The 12,891-nt window shown below is 45.3% G+C and overlaps 1 protein-coding gene across 2 annotated transcripts in view; it reads left to right on the forward strand.

Moving 5' to 3' along the window:
• The first annotated feature begins 614 nt into the window (after nucleotides 1-614).
• The window catches only part of NOXA1 (NADPH oxidase activator 1), a 12,826-nt gene continuing 549 nt past the window's right edge, over nucleotides 615-12,891 (forward strand). Inside the window, exons 1-12 of one of the 2 annotated variants that reach the window (XM_060685601.2) lie at nucleotides 615-889; nucleotides 4,473-4,555; nucleotides 5,462-5,570; nucleotides 6,717-6,842; nucleotides 7,003-7,107; nucleotides 8,659-8,718; nucleotides 9,138-9,219; nucleotides 10,567-10,625; nucleotides 11,137-11,291; nucleotides 11,641-11,746; nucleotides 11,894-12,020; nucleotides 12,565-12,891. The exon at nucleotides 12,565-12,891 is cut by the window's right edge and continues 549 nt beyond it. In XM_060685601.2, coding sequence (XP_060541584.2) covers nucleotides 716-889; nucleotides 4,473-4,555; nucleotides 5,462-5,570; nucleotides 6,717-6,842; nucleotides 7,003-7,107; nucleotides 8,659-8,718; nucleotides 9,138-9,219; nucleotides 10,567-10,625; nucleotides 11,137-11,291; nucleotides 11,641-11,746; nucleotides 11,894-12,020; nucleotides 12,565-12,665 — 1,287 coding nt within the window. In that variant the 5' untranslated portion in view covers nucleotides 615-715 and the 3' untranslated portion in view covers nucleotides 12,666-12,891. The remainder of the gene's footprint in view (nucleotides 890-4,472; nucleotides 4,556-5,461; nucleotides 5,571-6,716; nucleotides 6,843-7,002; nucleotides 7,108-8,658; nucleotides 8,719-9,137; nucleotides 9,220-10,566; nucleotides 10,626-11,136; nucleotides 11,292-11,640; nucleotides 11,747-11,893; nucleotides 12,021-12,564) is intronic. The other variant, XM_060685602.2, reaches the window with a different exon arrangement.

Consider the following 12,891-nt stretch of genomic DNA (forward strand, 5'->3'; position numbering starts at 1 on the left):
TTTGCAAATGGTAATGCGTGAACCGGTTAAACGAATGGATTTGGCAACTGGGCACACTCAGATAGACCGACTCTGCAAACAGAAGAAACCATGAGTTCAAGTCCCGCCTTAGCTTTGAAACCCAGCTGGGTGACTTTGTACCTGTCCCACTCTCTCAGTCCACCTCGCAGGGGGCTTGTTATGGAGAAACAGGGCGAGGAAAGCGTGTTGGATATGTTCCCTGCTTTGAGTTATTTTTTTAATAATAATAATAATAATAATAATAATAATAATAATAATAATAATAATAATGGCAAGATAGAAATAAAAATAACTAGCTGAGCCTGGGGCTTATTAAACTTAGTAAAGTTTCTTTCAGAATTAACTCCACACACACCTAAATCAACCCGAACTGGCTGGAAAAAAAACTCAAGACGGTCACTAGATGGCGACAAAGAGGTTTCTGTGTCTCTCTGACGCCACCTAGTGCCTCTCTGGAATCATAGCGACACCCAGGAGTCCTTGATAGATTGTCTTATGATGATAAGGTTATTATCTTGGAGGACTCGCCTTCCTCCACCAACTGCATTTCCTTCCTTGAGCAAAAAAAGATATTCAACTTCCTGGTTTACTTCATTCTAAAAGCCGAATCCAGCAGAACAAAAACCGGAGATCAACTCTCCAACGACCAACTCAAGATTGTTGTCAGATCACTGGCTCTTAGAAACCAAGACTGATGGCTTATCAACAGCTAGTAAGAGACTGGGACAAAGGCGTCGTAGCCCTTGAGAAAGGCAATCTTGACACTGCCTTGGAAATTTTTCGTGGCATCAAGAATCCTCCTTCCAAGATAGATTTCAACATTGGCTGCCTGTATCTCCAGCAAGGAAATCTGGATCAAGCTCTGGAGGTAAGAGAAGCAAAGTTTCTCAACCACTGTACGATCCAGAAACATTGTAAAAAAAAAAAAAAAAAGATATAGAGACTCTAGAAAGAGTGCAGAGAAGAGCCACCAGGAGTGGGGAGGGAATGGAGATTTTGCAGTATCCTTTCCCAGGAATGTGGAGGGAATGGGGATTTTGCAGTATCCTTGCCCAGGAATGTGGAGGGAATGGGGATTTTGCAGTATCCTTCCTCTGGAGTGGGGAGGGAATTATTATTATTATTATTATTATTATTATTATTATTATTATTATTATTATTATTATTGAATTTGTATACCGCCCTTCTCCCTGAGGACTCAGGGTGGTGAACAGCCAAATAAAAACATCAAATACAAATATTAAAATACAGTTAAATATATATATATATAGATTTGGCCCCATTAATTAAAACGATAAACAAAACAGAACAATTAAAAAACCCTTAAAAAGAATTTTTAAGAATGGGGATTTTGCAGTATCCTTCCCCCAGTAGTGGGGAGGGAATGGGGATTTTGCAGTATCCTTCCTCTGGAGTGGGGAGGGAATGGAGATTTTGCAGTATCCTTCCCCTGCCATGCCCACCAAGCCACGCCCACAGAACCGGTAGTAAAAAAAAATTGGATTTCACTACTGGGGGAGGCGGCGGAAATAGCCACGTATGGGGGATTGATTTCCCCAACCCCCCAGCCTTTATCTTTTAGAAATTCAAATTACAAAGAAGGAAAAGATAAAAAATCGGATAAAATCACCGACGAGAGAAGAAAGAGTTAGCATTGTGGTCCCTCAAATCAAGCTCTCGGTGTCGAGGAAACAGCGTTTGCCAACTCTCCTTTCAAAATATAATTTGGAAAGCACGGACCAAATCCCCTTTTCTTATCACGAAGTTAATGGACTTTGCACTTCGAATGTTTGCAAAGGAGGAGAAACTTTAATCCCAAATATCTAAAGTGCTGGCAACCGTCCTAGGTTTAAAGCCTAAACTTTGGTTAATAAAATGCAACGGTTACTCCCACACAGTCGATTCCAAATTAGCTAATTCTGTTTCAGGCTTGCATTCTCAAAGGAACCCAAAAAACACAACTTAACATTTCGATATTCCATTATTTCTCTGGCCGCGATTCCTTGAATCGAGCCCAAACAACTTAGTTCATGCATCAAGTTAAGCCGGCATGTCATTTCTTTGGCTTGAGCTGGTTTAGTTCATGACCCCTGGATGATGGTTTGTGGTGACGGGTGGCCCAGTTAATAGTGACTTGCTCAACAGTTGGATTTCGCAAGACTTTCAGTTATGATTTACAATCCGGGGGGACCATTAAATCATAAGTGTCGCTTACGATTCGAGCACCACAAATAAATATATTTTTTCTCACTCTCTCCTGCTTGCGTTCTGGGATTTTTTAAAAAAACTCCCTCAATTGCTGACTTGTTGGTGGAGATTAAACAAAACAACCTTAGTTTTGTAAACTTTCGCTTCGGCTAATAAAGACATTTCTTTCATATCAATTTTAGGTCGCTTCTTTCAAAATAAGCAATTTTGAAACTTGTTTTTATTCTGAATTGCAGCGCAGAGTTAAACGGTGTTGCAATGACTTCGTGCCACCAATTCCTAAAGAAAACAGCATCTCTGTTTAGTTCAAATATAAACTTAGCAGAGGAATGTAGAAAGAGAGACGGCGTGGAAAATAAACACTCCCCCGCTCAGCTGGGATCCCTTCTCCCAAAGGCATTTTGTCCATGCTCAGGAACACCCTGCTTTCCAGCAGCCAATAAAAGACACAATACAGCAGAGTTTAATCCATTTCTGTTCAAACTCCATTGAAATGACTCCTTGCTAAGTTCAACCCAGGAATATCGAAAGAGAGACGGTGGGTAAAATAAACACTTTCCCGCTCAGCTGGGATCCCTTCTCCCAAAGGCATTTTGTCCATGCTCAGGAGCACCCCGCTTTCCAGCAGCCAATAAAAGACACAATACAACAGAGTTTAATCTATTTCTGTTCAAACTCCATTGAAATGACTCCTTGCTAAGTTCAACCCAGGAATATAGAAAGAGAGACGGTGGGTAAAATAAACACTTTCCCGCTCAGCTGGGATCCCTTCTCCCAAAGGCACTTTGTCCATGCTCAGGAGCACCCCGCTTTCCAGCCGATAAAAGACACAATACAGCAGAGTTTAATCCATTTCTGTTCAAACTCCATTGAAATGACTCCTTGCTAAGTTCAACCCAGGAATATAGAAAGAGAGACGGTGGGTAAAATAAACACTTTCCCGCTCAGCTGGGATCCCTTCTCCCAAAGGCACTTTGTCCATGCTCAGGAGCACCCCGCTTTCCAGCAGCCAATAAAAGACACAATACAACAGAGTTTAATCTATTTCTGTTCAAACTCCATTGAAATGACTCCTTGCTAAGTTCAACCCAGGAATATCGAAAGAGAGACGGTGGGTAAAATAAACACTTTCCCGCTCAGCTGGGATCCCTTCTCCCAAAGGCACTTTGTCCATGCTCAGGAGCACCCCGCTTTCCAGCCGATAAAAGACACAATACAGCAGAGTTTAATCTATTTCTGTTCAAACTCCATTGAAATGACTCCTCGCTAAGTTCAGCATCCCTCTGGGCTCGTGGGCCCCCACGCAGAAAAGATTTGGCATCCTGCCGTGCCCTACTTTTGAAAGGGTTGATGGAGTCCTTCCCAGCAATGCAATCTAAACAAGCTGCCTCCAGTGAAACCCCAAGCCTCTGATTCACGGCTTCCCGATGCAACGAAGGTCAGGCTTACCGAGGTGGCCAGCTCACATTAAAAAAAATAAAATAAAAATAGAATTATAAGATTGGTAGGGACCTTGGAGTCTTCTAGTCCAGCAGTCACCAACTGGTGGTCCGCGAGAAAAGTTTGGTGGCCCGCAGAAAAATTATTTGCATTTTTTAAATATTGCACTAAATCAGTAGTCCTCAAAATTATGGCCCCTGGGCCGGATATGTGCAATGAACGTTTGTGTTGCTGCAGAGAGTCTCCCCCTTCGGGGTCTTTTTATGTGGATCGGAGGAGGAAAGAAATTCTGACTCGGGGTCTGCTTTGGCCTCCTGGTGTGGGGGTTTGGGCGAAGGCTGGAGGGAAGCGCCGCTGGTGGCGAAGAGCCGGAGGGTCTCGTTCCAGTGGGACTGCCTCATGGCCTGGAACTGGCTGACCGTCTCAGTCCGCTGATCCTCCAGGTGCCGGTACCTGACCTTTCTCTCCCGCAGGCCTTCCCTCTGCTTGGAAAGCCTATGCTCCTAGTCCTCAGTGAGGTGCTTCTGCTGAGCCTCCTTCTCGGTCAGATCCAATTCGAACTGAGCCAGCTGTTTTGCCAACTCTTTCTCGTGGTGGCTGCTTAGCTCCAACAACTGCTTCCTAGTGGGGCCCTAAGGGGCCCGGGTGGGCAGGGAGGGTTGAGTAGCGGCCGGCGAGGCACCCCTCGATGCGAGTGACATCAACTTTCTATTTCTTTCTCCAAGACGAACCATGATTAAAAGCAAGGGGAAAATTACTTGGCCTTCATCCTGTTGACGAGCTATTTCTATTTTTCCTTTCAGGCTTTTGATCAAACGCTTTCCAAAGACAATTGCTTAGCCGTGGGCTTCTTCCAACGAAGTTACGTTCATTTGCAGCTGGGCAGGTAAGCAAGGGTCACCTCCCATGTTGCATTTCACATGACGCGCTAAACCCAGGATCCTAAGCAGTGGTGAAATCCACATTTTTTTTTACTACTGGTTCTGTGGCCGTGGCTTGCTGGGCGTGGTGTAGCTTGGTGGGCGTGGCTTGGTGGGTGTGGCACGGGAAGGATACTGCAAAATCTCCATTCCCTCCCCACTCCAGGGGAAGGACACTGCAAAATCCCCATTCCAAGCCCACTCCAGGGGAAGGATACTGCAAAATCCCCATTCCCTCCCCACTCCAGGGGAAGGACACTGCAAAATCCTCATTTCCTCCCGATCAGCTGGGACTCAGGAGGCAGAGAATAGATGGGAGTGGGGCCAGTCAGAATTTTTACTACTGGTTCTCTGAACTACTCAAAATTTCCGCTACCAGTTCTCCAGAACTGGTCAGAACCTGCTGAAACCCACCTCTGATTCTATTCTATTCTATTCTATTCTATTCTATTCTATTCTATTCTATTCTATTCTATTCTATTCTATTCTATTCTATTCTATTCTACCCTACCCTACCCTACCCTACCCTACCCTACCCCATCCTATCCATTCTAATTCTAATTAATTCTATTTCTATTTCTTTCAAATTCTAATTCATCTGACTCCACCCAGAGTCGCCTTATCAGGGAGAGGGCCAGCATATAAATTTAATTCATAAATAAATCCCATCGCTTCTGTCATCTAAAGTTTTGATTGGAAGCAGCTGTTGAAGCAACGCATCCGGTGTGACATTTTATAAAGCGCAGCCTTTACAGGGTACCGCGCTCTCCATCAATAATAAATGCAACTTTCTTCCTTACCTTCGTTTTTTTCCACCCTCCTTTCCACCACCCCCACCACCCATCTTTCTCTCTCCTCTCTTCTGACCCCAGGTACGAGGAAGCTTTGAAAGACGGGAAGAAGGCTCTGTGCTTTCTCGGGAATAATTCCTGCATCAATTACAAACAGATCGGTTTAGCCTTTGTGCTCTGCGCCTCGGAGGTGAGAGATGAGAAACAGGATTGAGTGACATTGGAGTAAAACGGGGGGGGGGGGATAAATTTCCATCTTTCTAAGCAGCATCACTCTGAACGTGCATCTCACAAACAAACAAACACAAAAAAGATATTTTCTCACTTTTCATTGGATAAAGGAATTTTGTATCGTATCACAGGTGGTCCTTGACTTTCAACCTGTTGTGGCCCACCAATGGCCAGCAGCAGATTCGGACAGTGAGGAGGTTGGGGAGGAACATGGGCCAGTCCTGGGGAAGGCTGGGGAAGGCTGGGACGAGGGCTCTGAGTCGAAGGCAGAGAGGGGGCCAAGGCCATCTGGGAGTTCTTTGCTGCCTCCGGAGTCTCCGGAGTCTGACCTCAGCGAGGCAGAAGAACAGCGGGAGCCTGTTCCCAGTGTGCGCATGCCAGGAAACAGGAACAATTAAGGGAACAGGGTCGACTTGGAAGTAAGGCTTGGAGATGATTGGCCCCTCCCATAAGACATAAAAGAGGAGCGAACGGGACGTGAGCTTTTGCAGGAAGGAATTAGTTCATCTGATCAGTAAGGGAACGGAGATTTTGCAATATCCTTCCCCCAGGAATGGGGATTTTGCAGTATCCTTCCCCTGGAGTGAGGTGGGAATGGGGATTTTGCAGTATCCTTCCCCTGCCAAACCTACCAACCTAGACCACACCCACCAAGCCACACCCACAGAACCGGTAGTAAAAAAATATTGGATTTCACCACCAGCATGGAATTATGGCTCCGAAACTCTTGAAATTGGGCCAAGGAAGAAAGGAAGATTGGGCCAAACCAATGCCAAAAACTGTCTCATCGATGAAAAAGACACTTTTTTTTTTTAAAAAATGCCTTTTTATTATTTAGCGCAATCGCCACTCAACTCTGCTGCGGATGAAAACCTTTGCCATTTATTTGCTCGGGAGCAAATCCTTTGCAACTTTTCTCCAAGTTCCCTTGGGAGCCCCCTCCCAGTTGCTTTGAAAAACAAAATAAAACTCTGAACAGCTTTTTCAGATCTGTTGCCGTTGCCTGGGAAATTTAGGCCAAGCTGGTCTAGCGTCCATCTTTCTCTCTGCCAAAGAGTTCTGTGTGACCACCAGAGCTTACAACTTCCTTTCTCTATGGCCGCAGGTTCTGCACAATATGGCAGCTGCCCACTGTCGGCTTGGAAGCTGGCACGAAGCGCGAGAAGCTCTGGAAGAAGCAGCCGGGCAAATGCCCCAAAGACGAACCGCAATTGCTTTAAAGCAAGTAGAGGTAAGTCCTCTCGTTTAAATGGGAGGGAGGGAGGGATTTCAGCCAGGCAAATTCCACCCTTCCCTCCCTGAAAAAAAACTTGAGATTTCATTCCATTTTAAAACTCACTCTGTTCTTCTCCCTTTTTGAGCTGAGATTTTGCCTCTTCTTTTTATCTCAGGGTCATCTCTTCTTGGAACCCCAGACCGTCCCCCCAGGGAAAATTTTTAGGCCTCCCTTGCAGGCTGGAGAGTTGAAAGAAAAGGACTATCTCGGTCAATCCAAGGTGATTATAAAAGCTGGGTTTATTTTGCTTGAAATCCTCTCAAACCATGTTCAGATGTTCTATCTATACCAGCGTCTGATTACAGCAATGTTCCTCAACTTTGGACACTTGAAGATGGGTGGACTTCAACTCCTAGGATTCCCCAGCCAGCCATGGGAGTTAAGGTCTACACATCTATAGAGGAGAGGAGAGGAGAGGAGAGGAGAGGAGAGGAGAGGAGAGGAGAGGAGAGGAGAGGAGAGGAGAGAAGAGAAGAGAAGAGAAGAGAAGAGAAGAGAAGAGAAGAGAAGAGAAGAGAAGAGAAGAGAAGAGAAAGAATAGGAGATTGGAATAAATAGAGAATGGAGAGTAGAGTAGAGTAGAATAGAGTAGAGTAGAAGAGAAGAGAAGAGAAGAGAATACAATAGAATAGAATGTAGAATAGAGTAGAGTAGAGTAGAGTAGAATAGAATAGAATAGAATAGAATAGAATAGAATAGATTGTAGAGTAGCATACAATAGAATAGAGTAGAATAGAATAGAATGTAGATTAGAGTAGAGTAGAGTAGAGTAGAGTAGAATAGAATAGAATAGAATAGAATAGAATAGAACAGAACAGAACAGAACAGAACAGAACAGAATAGAATAGAATAGAATAGAATAGATTGTAGAGTAGCATACAATAGAATAGAGTAGAATAGAATAGAATGTAGATTAGAGTAGAGTAGAGTAGAGTAGAGTAGAGTAGAGTAGAGTAGATTAGAATAGAATAGAATAGAATAGAACAGAACAGAACAGAACAGAACAGAACAGAACAGAATAGAATAGAATAGAATAGAATAGAATCTGGAAGGGACTTTGGAGGTCTTCTAGTCGAGCCCCCTGCACAAGCAGAAGAACCTATACAATTTCAGACAAGTGACTGTCCAGCCTCTTCTCAAAAAACCTCCAGTGATCTTCAACCATCTTCAACTACCTTCAGCCATCACGGCTCACTGGGAAATTCTAGGAGTTGTGTGAAATCCACCCATCTTCAACCGTCTTCACACATCTTCAACCATCATGGCAGGCTGGGGGAATCCTGAGAGTTGAAGTCCACACATCTTCAAGGTTGAGAAACACTGGATCCCATTAACCAAGTTTGGGTTCAAAAGTCAAGTACCGTTGAGAAACGATCAACTGGATGAGAAGCTATCAAGAAAACTCAAGGTTAGGTGGGAGTTGAAAACACTTGGTCTTGCCAAGCTCGATTTTTTTTAAAATGGGATTTTAATGAGAAATATTCCCACATCCCATTCCAGATGTCTACAGTGGAAGCAAAGAATGGCTACCTCAATGTCAGAATTAAGCGATGAAAATCAGGACGGAGAAGATAGCTCTTCTCCTTTTGATTCTTGAGACCCTGAGTGTGGCCAGAAGAACTTTTAAGAGGTCTCTTGGCTCTCTCCATGCTCTGGAAATCAACCAGAACCCAAAACCTAACTTTGGATTTCACGAGGAGAGACGCTAAATAGTCACCCTAGTTGATCTTTTGGCTATTTCACTCATCTCTGAATTCCTTTGCTTGCACAGATCATTTCTTCTGCTTTTGAAGAGGGCTCAAGCGTTGACACTTCCCATCAGATGCCTCAGGTGTGTGGGACAACATGGGGAAGAATGAGGTTGGGTGGGTCACCGAGCAGCAGGTGGCCAACTTTTAAGTCCTGCCAGGGCTCCTCGCCGCTCCTGAGACCAGCTGCCTTGTAGGCAGACGGAGAAGAGCTTCTACTTTGGTGATACAAACGATGTGTTTTTGTGCCCTCTAGTGGGGCTTCAGAAGAGGAATAATCTGTCTGGGGTGAATTTTTCCTCCCCATCTCCTCTACCCAGTTGCCTTGGGTTCCACAGAAGCTAAAAACTGGAAGGATCTTACATCTTTTTGGGAAGAACGAAAATGCATCTCTCTCTCTCTCTCTCTCTCTCTCTCTCTCTCTCTCTCTCTCTCTCTCTCTCCCCCTCCCTCCCTCCCTCCCTCCCTCCCTCCCTCTCTCTCTCTCTTTTTTTTTTTGCAGAAGATCACCCAAGGAATCCCACCTCCACCGGAAATGACACCTCCCGGTCTTCTTCATGAGAACCAAAAGAGCTGGATGCCAGGTCAGGCTAAGTTGACGATTCTTGAGTGGATTATCTAGTGGGGGTCACTGCAACCCAGCAAGAAAAGTTTTGTGAATTTATTTTATTTATTTATTTTATTAAATTTTTATACCGCCCTTCTTAATGGAGGGCTTCATTGATCCACAGGCAGACAAAGGTCTCTCTCTCTCTCCCTCTCTCCCTCCCTCTCCCTCTCTCTCTATTGTTCTCTTCCTCCCTTCCTCCCTTCCCCCTGACTCTCTATTCCTCTTTCTCCCTCCCTCTCACCCCTCCCCCTCTGTCTATTTCTCTCTCTCTCCCCCTCCCTCTCTCTCTATTCCGCACTCTCTATTTCTCTTTCTCTCCCCCTTCCCCTCCCTCTCTCTCTATTCCCCTCTCTTTCTCCCCCTCCCTCTCTCTCTATTCCTCTCTCCCTCGCTCCCTCAGACAGATAGACAGACAGACAAACAAGGATAGATAGATAGATAGATAGATAGATAGATAGATAGACAGACAGACAGACAGACGGACAGATAATAGGATAGGGAGAAGAGAGAGAGAGAGATAGGATAGATAGATAGACAGACAGACAGACAGACAGACAGATAGATAGATAGACAGACAGACAGACAGACATAGGTAGGTAGGTGGGTAGGTAGGTAGGCAGACAGACAGACGGTCAGATAGACAGATAATAGGATGGCTAGATAGATAGATAGATAGATAGATAGATAGATAGATAGATAGATAGATAGGATATATATATAGACAGACAGACAGACAGACAGATAATAGGATGGATGGATAGAGAGAGAAAGAGAAAGAGAGATATAGAGAGATAGGATAGACAGACAGACAAATAGGATAGATAGACAGACAGACAGACAAACACGTATGTGCACAAACACATAATTTGCTGGAAATCGAAGGCGCCACAATGAAGCACTTGTGAGGGAATACAATAAATCTGTTTAGTTACACAACCAATATCTATACAGCCTCTCAAACTTTGCTGGGAAACACGAGAAGCGATGGGAAGGCGAGGGAAACAGCCAATTCCGACCACAACATGCATATATCAACATTGTGGTAAGAACGAGGAGTGCGATTTAGAGAGGTGACGTTGATTTCAACCCCGCCAAAGAGAACATTTCCTTCCCGGTCTAGTCTTTTAGGAATCTATTTTCCCCAACGTTTAAATTCCTCCAAAGATTAGAGAGGCAGATTTTCCCGCGCCTCCTCCCACCTCTTTCTCCCAGGACTGCTTTGACTTCTTTGCCAGCAAAATTGCCTTTTTCTCTTTTTTTTTTCTCGAACGGAAGAAATGAAAATAAGACAAACTTTTTTTTTTATATTTTTTTTTTGCAGGAGAGAGAGAAGGAAATGAAATCGATTCCAAAAATCCCAAGTCGGAATGTCTTCCAGAGGTAAGTTTCTCCGCTTTTCAAAAATATAATCTTCAATTTCAACGGTCACGATTGAGCCAGTGATGGGTTTCAATTTTTTTTACTACTGGTTCTGTGGGTGTGGCTTGGTGGGCATGACATGGCTTGGTGGGCGTGGCTTGGTGGGCGTGGCAGGGGAAGGATACTGCAAAATCCCCATTTCCTCCCGATCAGCTGGGACTCGAGAGGCAGAGAATAGATGGGGGCGGGGCCAGTCAGAATTTTTATTACCGGTTCTCCGAACTACTCAAAATTTCCGCTACCAGTTCGCCAGAACTGGTCAGAACCTGCTGAAACCCACCTTGGAATTGAACCCAAATTCTCTGCTGCTAAACGAGACAGTTGTTAAGTGAATTTTGCCACGTTTTACCACCTTACCACCGAACTCTGGTCACTAAATGAACTACCTGTATTTAAGGGGCGATGGGAGGAGGAGAGAAAATTGGCAGAAACTGTATTTTTTCCAGCGGGATTTTTTTTCATCTCTCTGCAGTCACCACCGGTGGGTCCCACGAACGACGGTTTCTACTTAAAAGTTCACAGCTCTTTCGTTGTAAATCAAAAATTTGAGAAGGTCCCATCCCTGGCAAAACTTAGGGCCATCTTACAAGAAGAATATCGTCGGCAGGTGGCAACCCTGAAAGTGAGGTAGGAGGCTGTTTTTCCCACACACCCCCAATGCTGTTTTTCAATCAACCAATCCACATTACGGATACGACCGAAATAGGGTCTGTAGAATTTGACATTAAGCGCCATGGTGGCGCAGTGGTTAGAATGTGGTACTGCAGGCTAACAGCTCACTGCCAGTAGTTCGATCCTGACCGGCTCAAGGTGGACTCAGCCTTCCATCCTTCCGAGGTGGGTAAAATGAGGACCCAGATTGTTGAGGGAAAGAGGCTGACTCTGTAAACCGCTTAGAGAGGGCTGTGAATAACTATGAAGGAGTATCTCTTTCTCTCTCATCCATAAATTTGTGTCTGTCACGGACTTTACACAGGTACAAAGCTTCGGGAAGCACTGATTTCATCACTATTAACAGCGATGGACAACTGATGAATTTATGCCAAGATGCACAACGTAACACACTGACCCTTTGGTGCCAGGTATATATTATTTCTTGCGTTCAGGGGGGGCGACTCAGTTTTCAGGACTGTCCTATACCAGTAATCTGGTATAGTAAGAATAAAGTAAAGAAAAGAAGGAGCAAAATAGCATTCACCAATTTCTTCCTTTTGCCATTCCACTTCAAGGGTGAAGAAGTACAAGCGGATCATAGGCCTGTCCTTTACCGCATGGTTGGACGACGTTCTTACACCTCTGACGCGCCAGAAGATTTGAATTTTAAAGACGGGGAAGTCCTCGAGATCCTGTCTGAAGGTAGGAAATAGGACACGGATCCCAAGAGTGGGGTTTGCTGGGATCAGTGAGCTCAGCGTCCTCTTTCCCTCGCTTGGGAATTCAGGTAGGAGAGATCAACGGAGGCTGGTTTTCTTTCTCAAGCGATCCTCCCAGGACTGCTGGAGGTTCACAGGGGTTCGGGAGAACCTGTAGCTAAGATTCTGTGCAGGTCGGAGAACCCCCAAATCCCACTCCTGGCTGGCCCCGCTGACCCCACCCCTCTCAGGAGTCCCCACGCGGCCCATTTTGGATGCAGATAAGTGCAGGGCGCATGAGGAGGCTCGGGGAGGGCGAAAAAACAGGCCTACCACCTGTTTCCAGCTTCTAGAGGGCCTCCGGAGCCTGGGGAGGCTGTTTTAGCCCTCCCAGAGGCTCGAGGAAAGCCTCCGGAGTCCGGGGAGGGCAAAAACGCCTCTCCGTCCCCCGCCATGGTGCAGGAGGCCAATTAGGCCACGCCCACCCCTGGATCCCTCCCTCCCCCCCCCCCCACAATCCTCACCATGGATCTGTTCTGTTTCCACAGTGAACGAGGAATGGCTGGAAGGCCGATGCAACGGAATGACGGGAATTTTCCCTAAACTCTTCGCGGCGCCTGAATGCCCTGCTGCGGCCACCCAACTTTAGAAGGAAGAAGGAAAAAAAGGTCTCGTTTGCCGACACTGAGCTGTTGATAAGATATGACATTGGGGAGTGGGTGGGTGGGTGCTAGTTTTCTTGCAGACATTTCGTGACCCAAGTAGGTAACCTCATCAGTGCTAGAAGGCAGTGGGGTTTGTTTGTTCTCTTACACCATTCGAAGGAGAGAATTAAAAATACATTTGGGATTTTCGGACTGCACCAATAGAAGAGA

This window comes from Pantherophis guttatus, chromosome 16 (genome assembly GCF_059756535.1).
Source record: "Pantherophis guttatus breed Tessera chromosome 16, ASM5975653v1, whole genome shotgun sequence".
Taxonomy (NCBI): domain Eukaryota; kingdom Metazoa; phylum Chordata; class Lepidosauria; order Squamata; family Colubridae; genus Pantherophis; species Pantherophis guttatus.